This window comes from Nipponia nippon, unplaced genomic scaffold (assembly GCF_047370975.1).
Source record: "Nipponia nippon isolate SJK-2023a ecotype South Korea unplaced genomic scaffold, ASM4737097v1 scaffold_3, whole genome shotgun sequence".
Taxonomy (NCBI): Eukaryota; Metazoa; Chordata; class Aves; order Pelecaniformes; family Threskiornithidae; genus Nipponia; species Nipponia nippon.
Window position 1 is genome coordinate 60,195,196 of NW_028262347.1, and position 12,199 is coordinate 60,207,394.

Genomic DNA, 12,199 nt, shown 5'->3' on the forward strand with positions numbered 1-12,199 from the left:
CATTTTTATGTTATTAGACATTGTCAGTTAATGCACTAAATCTTCACTCTGTTCACTCAAGGGAACTACTTCCCATTACAGTAGAAGGTTAACTTTTTTTTAAGAATAGTTTTAAGCTCTCTAGTGTTTGTAACATTCTTCTTACAAACTTGAAACCATCAAGTCAAATCCAACTCTGATACAAGATGGTAAAATACTGATGAGACCAGTGGCACTGCACCTGCTTTACAAATTTATGAGGCTGGTCCAGTATTTCCTTTCCATGTTGATAACGGGGCCAGATTTTAGATCTAGCATAAGAGGGTATGAATCCATAGAACCCACTTTGGTCTCATTTACCTCAGGCCCAGCACCAGCCTAATACTTTCAAACAGCAGAAATCTGAAATTCACTAGTTAACATTCTTTTCTCAAGTTATTTCAAGCAAATCCACTTTAACCCTGGTTTTAAAGAAGGACCTAGCCCACTATGGGCAAATAAAACTGACAGCAGAGTCACCGGTGGGCAGAGCACTGATAATTTTGGCATGCTCTTTCAGGTATCTGCTTTAGAGGAAGAGCTCTGGGTTTTAATAAAGCCCCAGCAGTGTGCCTCCCTCCTCTGTGCTCCAAGTGCTTAAACACAGAGGGTTACCAAACACAGAGGGTTACCAAAGACGTTGACCTTCGGCTCTGCTATTTGCAACAAGTGTTCAGTGACACAAAGCTGAGGAAAAGTTAAGACAGTCTTGCAACAGTTCCAAATACAGTCAGCTGCCCTGATCAACCTTGTCTCAGAGAAGTCTATGTAAGGTGTAGTTAAAGAGCAGCAACAGCCCATTAAAGTTACACCAGTAAAATTTCAAGTGTCACATGTGGAGGTTCTTCAGAGGTTTAGATGAGCTACAGTAGGCCTTTAAAGTTTAATGAACTCTGCACTTGCTTAACTAATCGGTGCTTGAAGGCCCAGTTTGCCTCTCTTATCTTTTACACTATCATTCCACCAGTATCATTTAAGTTGCTTCCAATTTATGACGTCATGTGAAAGACAGAATCATACCCTGAAAGTCTAGAGCAATAAGGAGCACATCAGAGCAAAAGCCCCTTCATCTTGAACCAAAAAAACCCCTCATCATTAAAAGGAAACTCAACCACATGCACTCCAGACATTATTAGAACTGAAATTAGTCCTTCAGCTTAGTCCGGTTCCCAGCTGGCAAGCACAGCGTGCCTGGCCTTGCCTGGTAACTCAAACCAAGCTGTCCTCTCAGGTTTACTAGCTATTATGAACTTTCAGAGAGCATCCGGTAGAAGTTTCATTTAACGACAAGACCTCCTGCCCAGACCAAAAGGGCTCCTTTCTTCAGTGACAAGTGCTTGGTTAGGCTACATAAGAGCACCACATGGTATTGGAGCTATGAGGAAAAAGAAATGTGACCTCAACAACATTGTTACATCAAAAAACTAAGTTTTCAGCTTAATAGCTTTAACACCCAATTAAGGTCAAGGTGACTCACTGAGTGCTCCTGCTAAAGATTCTTGGTCCCACCCACCATGACTGTCAGAGGGATTATGCATGAGTACAGAGATCCATTTCATCAGATGCCAATCCAGTTGCCATATCTAAGAGACTCTGAAAGGCCAGGACTAACTGTACTTAGCGTCTTGGAAAATACGAAGTCCACTGATGAAGCTGAGAATTACTGTGTCACCTTGTGCCACTTCTATGGTCAAACATCCAAATCTGCTCATCCTGAATAACAGACATGAACAAAGCAGGCCCTTTCCCACCCCAGATGAAAACTTTTGCTAAACTCAAAAAACGCTAATACTGCATATGGCAGTACATAACTATGTTCCCATCAGCCCACTTCTTCCCAGAAACAACAAAGGAGCAGTTGTCAGCTGAGGAGTTCTCAAGAACAGGTGGGAAATCAGTGAAAATAAGAATGAAAGATGTGTCTACATAAAGCAAGGAGCTCTAAGACTCAAGGCTAGAACATCTGGGTCTCCACTGGCTCAGAGGTGGAGTTACTTCCTGCAGGAAATCTGGAGTAAGCAGATGCAATAGTAACAAGATACCAAAGGAACCTTATATAACATTCTGCGTTACATCTTCCAAACGCTAATTTCCACCAAATTTTTTTAATACATACATTTGGAGAAGTGAGAAACTCCAGATCCCAAAAGGTGATCTCTCTACTCTGCTATAGAAGGGAAGTCCAGTCTAAAAATGAAACCACATCATTACTTCCTCAACGAAAGTCTGATTCCTTAGTTAATATAACACTTTTGCAACCATTATCAGAACATGTAACCCATAAATTTGTTTGAAATTCATCTCAATTCAAAAGACTGGTATAATAACTAATTGGAGCTGGTTTATTTTAACTTTTTAATTAATTTGGCAGACCTAACATGTCTGCCTTAAAGGATAAGACAGCACATGTGACCTCACTACAGAGTCTATGTCAAGGCAAAGAATGCATGTTCAAAATCTCATGTATGATCAAGTTGTTCTGCATATCTCTTTTAGCTTATTAGCGAGAAGGTGGAATGATCAATTCAAGAAAACCAGTGACAAAAAGACAGGTTTTTAATTAGGTGCTTAGACTTTGGGCCAAACAAATTCATGAGCTTCCTCCTTTTCTCCTGTCTCTTGCTATTCCCATATCACATTCTCATTCAAAGGAGGCTACCCACTGCAGGTGGTGTGAACTTAGTGCTACGGGTATGGCAGGACAGAGGAATGAATGGCTAAGAGCTTACCTTCATCTCCCCAAAGCTTGCCAACTCCAGCTCACCAAGAGTGAGGTTATTCGGAACGGAGAGGGGCACGACCCACCAGCATCCTTGCTGAAACAGGCATTTCTTCCCCCAACACAAACTATAGAAAGGAATGTTATTTCGAGCTCCTTTGAACTCAGGTTAAGAGACAGCTAGTAGTGCCATAGCTCTTTTCTGAAGTATATGCACAAGATGAGAGACAGGTGTGGAGTGGACAAAGTACTTTTTTTATCACTTGCAGACTGGTTTGTCAAAATCCAGCCTGCAATTTCACATATTTTTCTTTTTTTTTTTTGAGGCGAGGTGGGGCAGAGGGGGCCAGGCAGGAGGTGTTTTTCCAAACCTGTGAATGCAACATTCAGCAGCCAAGCTCAAAAGTTCCTGCTGCTCCTGCAAGAAAAGGACAAACAAGCCCTTTTCATGTCAGCTATGTCCAGCTGGAAATGTCACAGCTTTGTCACAATGGAACAAAGCATGCCTGGTGTCTGTTCTTTCAAAAGGTCTCTTAATTCAAACAAAAGAAAAATATTCACATCTGGAAGGGGTCATAGGCAGGGGGCGGGAGTGGAGGAAGCAAAGTTCAGATGGCAAGTCATAGCAGTTGCTGTTTGTCTTGCTGTTTGTGTAATTATTGTACTGCCTGTTCTGGCACTTATCGATTCAGTTAAAGAAAGAAAGCCAAGAGTTAATACAGCGATTTTATTATTGATTGACCTCAGAAGGCCAGATGAGACACACCTCTTCACTTTTGTTCCATTCATCATGCTGGAACACTCAGGCTGAGTGAAAAGACCCCTTGTGACCAGTCTGGCAGTAGTTCCTCTCTCCCCCCCCCCCTTTTTTTTTAATAAAGGAAAAAAATTATTGTTGTGTATAGAGTCCAAGCTTCCTTTGGAAGACCACAACCTTCACTTTCAAAGGATGTACATATTGAAATCCTGCCCTTTCCAATGGGTTTATTTGAGCATCTGTTTCTGTAAAGATTAAAACCTTCTAATGACTGCAGAGTTGGGAGGCTGTATCAGAACTGAGCCACAGGAAGACCAAAAATTAAATGTCTAGTGAGATCAGATTAAAGGAGAAGAGAATAAACTTGAGAGCTGGACTTCACTGGCTAGGCATGAAAGACCAACAGTAAGAGCTTGCATTACACTCCTAAACTAAAAGTTTTCTCCTTCTTCAACATTCAGTGCTTCTGAAGATGAAAAGCCTCTCCTAGGCTGCCACCTAGCTAGTTAATTTCTTGTGTTGTTTTAGGAGCTATTTTAAAAATCTCTTTTGCTCCAGCTTTTACTGCATTGACTCCTCCCTTTTGAGCTGGTATATTGTCAGGAGTTTCAAGAGCGATAAAAACTTGCTGCCAAGTCCCTTTCTTCCCCACAATGTGTTTTATAACCCAGCGTGTAGTTTAGTCTGTCTAAACACTGCATTAGTACACTGCCACCAGTTTCCATGGAGATGATTAACTCCTCCAGAACCAGAAAGCTTTAGTGTGCTTTTTGCCCTTTCAGCACATGAAGAACATGACAGCATTTACTAAAACCAGCCTGCAGAAACATCACATTTTCCAGACAATTCTAGCAAACGTAAGGATTTACTTCTGCTTCAGCCCATCACACAGAACTGCGGTCTTAACCAAACTTGCATTTAAGTCATCTAAGAGAATGAGTTGCTCTTTCCCCTTCTGCTTCTCCTCCTTTGCATTGCCATGATGTCTGAAGGCATGACAGCCCCACTGACATCAACTTTTTGAACTACTACATCTCAGAGCAAAGCCAAGGCATGAGATATAATGAAGAGTACAGAACAGAGAAAGGAGAGATTAAGGAAATTACTTTGAACTCAACTAGAAATCGGACTAGAAAACAGAAAAACTTTGTGCCTTTCTAAAGTTTAGGAACACTGCTGTATGAAACGTCATAGTTTACCATACTCTGTCACTTATGCATTTAGCAAAAATATACTGTCAGTGTGTATTCATAAGAAAAATTTATTTAATATCATTTTAAGAAGTTGAATTAAACTGAAAACTACCCTGAATCTAAAATAGCATGACCTAATCAGAGCAAGAAAGTAGACCTTCTCCCAAAACGCAGCTAATGAAGTCCACATGGTGTCATCAGCTTTAGTTCTGGAAAAATGGTTTCCCAGTCTCACTTTCACAGAAAGGACAATCTCCCTGGCAGTTGCCACTTAGGTGGCACGCTTGTTGATCCAAACTATGAAAATGGCAACAGAACTTTGAATACTGCAGTTTCCTGGAAGAATTCCCCAGTATAAAACTATTTTATGAATATTTTCCAGGCTATCATCACTGAAGCAAACTGTAACCTTCCCAGAACTTTTAACATGTAATGTTGTTTTTGGCATTCAAGACCAGATACACTATATAAACTAGACATGAAAAACCAGGCATAACTGCAGTTTCTGTAGAAGAGTTAAAGGCAAGAGAGAGATTTTTTTGCCAGTAAGCTTAGCTAACTTGAAAGAGCCACTGGCAGGATTCATAGCAATGGGTGTTCTGCTGCAGTAATAATTATTTTCTATTTGACTTCCATAGCAGTTGCCACGTGAATTTCTTTGCAGACTCTGCTTGGAGTCAGTACTGTGTGGGTACCAGGAGTGCAAAGTCCCCCAACCCTTTTCACACTGTGCTACTAAGACAATCCACAGAGGTGCAAGGAGACTTCACTCATACAGTCTACTCACGACTGCTGAAGCGACAGCCTGTGTTTACCGTTATGTGGACACGTGTCCAGTATTAACTCAAAGGACACCACTAATTGATGTCATATACTTTGCCAGGGGACACTTACCAAGCAGCAACCGAATTTGGTTAACCACTACAAACAAACCAAAGAACTTGAGACCGTAGTCTCGGTTACCTCCTCCTCAGAAATTCTGGGTGTTCCCCTTGTCCCCTTATCTAAAGTTAGTATAGTGAAGACCCCTAGGGATGCTAAAACCCATAGCTGAGAACATCAGCCAGGATCCCATAAAAGTGTTTCAACTTTCCAAAAAGCATGCACGTTCACACACTTCCCACAGCTGCATGGATCACAACGTAAGATGCAGACAGCACAGACACTTGTCACCTGCTTCTCCAGTCCTTCCTGAAGTTACGAGTGCAGCACCACGAGCCCGTGTTAGCCGCACCTTCCAACACCAACCACCACAGGCGGTTTCCTGGCTTGAGAGAACTCACCCTCATCCTGCCTCCTATTATTTGTCACCAGGTTGTGGAGGAAATTTTGGCTGCCCACACCTCCAACTGTGCTTTTTGTCTCGCTGTAGGAAACAAGCCACTCTTACAATTACTGATTTCTTGAAAGCGTTTCTTGGAGAGGCTGCTGCCGCGGGACAGAGCACACCTCGCTCCCCGCCGCCCCTCAGGAGGGCCGGGCAGGGGTCCGCCACCACACACCTCTCCTCCTACTAAGCCAGGCGCATGAGGCAGCTACAGAGCCATACCGATCTTGAAAGGACAGGTCACCCGCCGCACCTCTGCTTTCCCTGGGCCACCCGCAGGATGAAGGCTTACCTGTGGCCACAGCCCGGCCGCTGCCCGCGCCCCCTCAGGGCCCCGCAGAACTTTCTAGAGGCGCAGGCTTCGCGCCGGCGGGGCAGGTGCCGCCTGCCCGCGCGAGGGGCCTCGGCTCCCCCCCAGGGAGCGCCCCCAGCCCCGGCGGGGCCGCTTCGCCCCGGGCGGCTGGGGGAGGAGGCGGCGCCGGCTGCCCGCCGCACTTACCGATGTCGGAGTTGCAGAAAGCGTCCTGCGGGTGGATGGGGACGCAAGTGCAAGCCTCCACCACCAAGTCCCGCAGGCTCCAGCTGCAGAGGAACACGACGAGGAAGCTCAGCCACGCCGTCATGTTGCCCCCGAGGTGCCTCCTCACTTCTGCGGAGCAGGAGGGCAGCCGCTGTTTTTGTTCGCCTGACTTTATTCTCCCTGCCTAACAGCCCGCGCGCCGCGACCGCCTGCCTGCCTGCCTGCCTGCCTGCCTGCCTGCCTGCCTGCCTGCCTGCCTGCCTGCCCGCCCTGCCCCTCTCTCTCTCGCTGGCCTCGGCAGCGCAGCCTTCGCTCGGCGGGACGGTGCAAGCCTGAAGGCACGGCAGGTCCGCGGCTCCCAGCGGCCGAGGGGTGCGGTGCGGTGCTATGCCGAGCGGTGCGGAGCTGCGCTGCAGCGCGGCGGGCCGGTGCGCGGAGTTATAGCCTCGATCGCGCCCTCTCGGGCTCCGGGGGCGCCGCCGCCCCCGACCAATGGGAGCCCCGCATTACCTCATCGGCGGGAGAGGCCCGCGGGCCGGGGCGGGGCCGCGGCTTCAGCGCCTTATACGGAATAGTGCGGGGAGCGCCGCGCGCGGGCGGCGGTTGGGCGGCCGGCGGCCGGTGGCGCAGGTAGCCGGCCGCTCCGAGAAGTCCCCCTCTCCGTCCCCAGCCTACGTCCCCTCCCGCCTCTGGTGCCTCCGGGGGGGTGGTGTTGAAACTCTTTTAAAAACTAGTTGCACCTCTGAGGTATCGGCGAGTATCTGTCCCGCGGCCGTCAGTGGCCGGACGGGTCTGGCCCCGAGGAGTTCCCCCCCCCCCCCCAGTCAGGACCTGCCTCCCCTCGGCCGCCCCACTCCGCACCTCAGGCTCCTGCAAAACACACGCGGGGTTGGTTGTTCGCTTGGAAAGCTTGGGGTGATTCCCTCGAAACCATCCTGGCTGGCTGCAAGCTGATTTTAAACGGGAGGAGGTGAAATAGTATTCTAAAGGGCTTTCAGAAAGCGATCAGAAAAGGCAAGAGGAGTGCAGTGTGTTGCTTCTTTTCCTCGTTCAATAGGCAGTGAAAAGAGGATGGAGGGAAAGAAGGACAAGACCTAGCTGAACTATAAACCAGGATTTTATCCTGCGGTTTTTAATCCTGCTCAAATGCTCCTTCTTCTCCTGTCACCCCACCACCACCACCCATCACTTCCCCTTCTTAGGGCTTTCGGTCAGAAAGAGGTCATAAACTGCTAAAACCGAGCTGGGAAAAGCAGCATCGTGTCTACCCAGGCACTCCCAACGTTTAATCTCAAAGTATATTTTAGCAGAGCAGCTTTAGTGGAATTTATAGAAAAGTCTTGTTTGTTTTGTTTTCCCTTATCCCCTTTTGGAACCATAAATTTCTATCAGCTGTAGAAATGTAAATGTTATAGAAGAGCTGGGACCGTAAGGAAGGAGATTGCCAGCTGCAAGATACAGCCAGCCTTATTATCCTGCAAAGGGGACTGAGGAATGATTAATCACAGTATCAAACCAGTGTATATAATGTCAGAGTACTTTCCACGGGGGTTTACAAGACTTAAGCATGTCTAGTTATAAATTATGCTGGTATTAAAGGCCAGGGACCAGCTGTCCTAAATTTTTAAATAGTCAGCTAAGTCTTTAGATTTACAATTCTGCTCCATCTGGGTAAAGCACAGCCTGCCTACACCTTTTCTTTAATCATACCGTCCATATAAAATTAAAACCTCCAGTCTTATGGAAACACAGGCTTTTATTTGGAGCATCAGTACACAAAAGCTTCAAGATGGGTGTTGCTAGTAGAGATCAAGGTTACAACGCTAACAGTAGGAAATGCAGGTTCCTACCCTTGCTGTGACACAGACAACCTGTGTGACAGCTTCGCCTCACTGCCCTCTTCGAATCCCAATCTGTGTAATGGGGATAATAGTGATGGGAGCTTCTCAGGAATGTGTATTAGTGAACACACTGAAAAAATCAGATGGTGTTGAGGTGCTAACATAAGTACATATGAGGCAGGGTATTAAACAGGACATTCAGTTTAGACATATCAGTGCCTCAATCATTGGACTCCAAATTGCAATATGAGAAACCCTATGCAAAAAACTCCTTAGGTACTTGGACTGCCTGCTCAAGGTACTACAGCTGAAGCTGAATCTGTCAGATTGGACTGTCATTTCAGTCGCACTGGGTGTAAACAAGGAACAACTCCACTGACCTCAGCAGAGTAACGCGGAAGAAAAATGAGGTGTGTCTGGCACTTTCATTTTTTCTTTGTTGTTGTAAAAAGTTTGATATCACCAACATCATGATACACCTGGTCTATCAGCATCTCAGATCAGTATCTGAGAGAAGTGGAGTTATTCCATAACCTGACACTGGTGTAAATAAGAGAGAGTTTGGCCCACGCATAACTAGATTATAATCACAGCTCCAGCACCACCTCCCTTCACTCTCTGGCCAAGTGACTCCTCTGAGTATGTTTCTTCATTTCTATAATAACACCTTTCCTGCGTGTTCTGAGGACTAACAAGCTGAATGCTTTGTAATAAGCTTTAAAGATGTTGGGTGCTGTGTGAATGCTAAGAGTGACTATAATACACAGATGCAGGACACGTTTAGAGGAGACTGAAAAACAAACCCTTCAGTGATCTTCTTAGTTTCTGAAAAGGGAGGGAAAGGGGGCTAGAAGTTACTGAAGTCACACAGGACCCTGCTCCAAGGCATGGAAGTAGCTCGTTTACAGTGAGACTGACCAAGCTTGTTGAAGTCATATGGAGTTTGTGCTGATTACAGGATCTAGTTCACTTTTCAGATAAAACCCAGAGAAGTAATCTGCAATTACTTTTCAGGATGAAAAGGAGTGCCACAGCTTGATCCAGTGGCAGGGCACATCTGTTTGGAAGGGATGGTGTGCAGGCTGTCTGTGTGTCAAGGCTTACCACTGTCTTTTATACCAGTACTTGAGAGGTGATCCAGAATTTTTTTAATGCATGTATTGGCATTGCCTGGAGTAGTAGTACCTGTGTTCGATCAGTTAGGACTTAGCTGATTCACATGCTTTTTTGACACCTAGATATTCTTTTGAAAAAGAGATGAACCTCTCTTTAGTAGTAGGGATGCAGGTTTTTAAACCAGGACTGAATACTGTACAATACATTTAAGACTCAGCTGGACGTGGTGCTGAGCCATCTCGTCTAGATTGTGCTAGAAAGGTTGGACCAGATGATCCCTGAGGTCCCTTCCAACCTGGTATTCTATGATTCTATGATTCTATGAATATTTATTTGCCACTTAAAGGGTACATTTCATACACAGACACCAGAGTGCTTTATTTTTGTAAATCATGGATAAATAATACTCAGGAAAGCTCAGTCTGGCCAGTGGCCTGCTGGGAGGCCTTGGTTAAATCATTTAACCTGCCTGCACATTCATTTTATCATCTTTAAATAGAGATATTGTATATTATCCTCTGATAATACCTATTAGATATTCGATATTAGCCTCTCTCCTTTGAGACCTACCAGTAAAATGCACTCTGGAAGAGCCAGGCAGGGGTTCTGAGTGCTTATTTATTTCAGAAAATTTTGATAATGGGGTCAAAGTAACACAGAAAGTCAATGAAGAAACTGAAAGGAGAACTCTATCTGAATTCATGCTATATGCCCTGTCTGCATGGGAGAAACTGCAATGAGAAAAAATGAAATAAAAACTAGCATTCAGCTCCTTGCCCAGATAAAACTTTAAGCCTTACATGGCCATAAAAAATGTAGCAGAGAAAGAAGGAGAAAATGAAGACCTTGATCTTCATATGAGAAAATTAAAGTTCATGTTTAGTTAATGTCACCAAATAAAGAAATCTATGTTCTTCCAGTCCTCCCCCAAGAACACACTGTTGAACACAATTAAGGATCTCTCTGCTTTACTGGGCAGCCACACCACTCCATGCTGTGATCTTGTCGGATCCCACAAGCTAAGCATGACTGGGCTGGGTCAATAGTTGGTGTGAAAATTCCCAGGGAAAGCCATGTCCTGCAGGTGTTGCTGACTGAGCGAAGCGGCCTTCTTCCCTCAATCCTGCGTGAATGTGTAGAGACAGTGCTAGGGGGCACTGCGCTGCAAGAGATGGTTGCATTTGTTGCGGATGAAACTAGCCTTCTTGCGATATCTAAAGAACCCACACTTTGGAAAAGGAAAGGTGTTAAGCTGGGTGTCTACACTTTGGAAAAGGAAAGGTGTTAAGCTGGGTGTCTTGGTTAAATTTCAGGAGAGAGAACGACCTTCTGCTTCCATAGATACACACTGCAGTTTACATCAGGAGCATATTAACAATACCATTTTCCTTCCACGAGTCCAGCTTGTGGCTGGAGAGGACCATCCCAGAGCTAGCTGCAGAGACTGAGGTAAAAACACTTTGGGATATTCCTTCAAGAGGCATAAGGTGTTACTGTAAATGAACTAAAGGCACCTTCACTTCCCTCCTGATCACATTTCAATGTGAGGGATGCCAGGTGCTGGCAGAAAGCTGCTTCTGAACTGACAAAAGCACCTGAATGTAAGTAGTACAGAAGGGCTTCATCAAACTACAGGAACTGCTGGTCAAAAAACAGAGAGAGAGAGAGAGAGAGAGGAAATAAAGGCAGGAAGAAAGGAAGAGAGGGAGGAAGACAGAAAGAGGGAAAGAGAGAAAGAAATACCCCCACTACCATCACCACGAGAGGAAAAAACCTTGACACATGTAGTGGCTGTAAACCCTCCAGCTGATCACCAGACCTCAGCTGGCTTAAACTGACCATGGCATGAATGAAGTCAGGAGAATTCGGCCTGCACTCCAAACAGTCCTGCCACCTCCATGAACAATATATTAATTTTAAAAGCTTCTGAAGTATAGGCATTTTTCCATTTTAACTTTTCCACAGTAACTTGACTCAATTCATCAGCATGGAGTCCTGCCATTAGCATTTTAAATTGTCCAGTTGCCAAGTTTTTCGAAGGCCTCTTCTTGTCCTAAAAACTTTTCTTGAAGTTGACGATCATCATATCTTTTACCCCAGCTCAGCATCACACCCTCTAGGAGATATCATTGTTTTTCTGCTTTTTTGCAGCAGGTGGGAAAGGATAGGTGCTTTTCAGAGCCATCTGATGTCCTTTTTTACAGCACAGTCACGCCGTGGCATAGGGCAGTACAGAGTGGTCATGCAGTGCATTAGCAAAAGATTCTCGTATTTCCTGATTATCTCCTTCTTTTCCAGAATGTCTGTTTTTTCTGACACTGTCCTTTGAGAATACTGCTTTGTTTAAAATGTTCATATTTGCTATGATTTCTGAGTGTGAAAAAGGTTGAAAAAAACTCCTCTATTAATTCCTCTGTTGTATCACTGTTCTTCATATGCTACTTAAAATAAGACTCTTTCTTGAAAAATGTCTTTGATTCTATAAATACATATGAAAAAAAAATCATTTGATCTCTTTCTCTGAGGTTGCAGAGGAATTATGTCACCTTCCTGTCTGCAAGCCAGACATAGGTAACACTCTATCCCATCCCAAGCTTTTAATTAAAGGTACCCCATTAAACCTTCATTAGCTCTAACGGTTCTATACTGTGTTCAGTCTTCAAGGATCCTTTACAGATTGTGCTTACAGAGAGCGCCCAGCCTGGGAG

General features: G+C 45.0%; 2 protein-coding genes across 3 annotated transcripts in view; one reads left to right on the forward strand and one right to left on the reverse strand.

Moving 5' to 3' along the window:
* TIMP3 (TIMP metallopeptidase inhibitor 3) overlaps positions 1-6,984 on the reverse strand; it is a 41,779-nt gene extending 34,795 nt beyond the window's left edge. Inside the window, exon 1 of the mRNA XM_087765247.1 lies at positions 6,514-6,984. Coding sequence (XP_087621373.1) covers positions 6,514-6,637 — 124 coding nt within the window. The 5' untranslated portion in view covers positions 6,638-6,984. The remainder of the gene's footprint in view (positions 1-6,513) is intronic.
* SYN3 (synapsin III) overlaps positions 1-12,199 on the forward strand; it is a 206,548-nt gene that overhangs the window by 105,007 nt on the left and 89,342 nt on the right. The gene's annotated exons all lie outside the window — the stretch shown is intronic.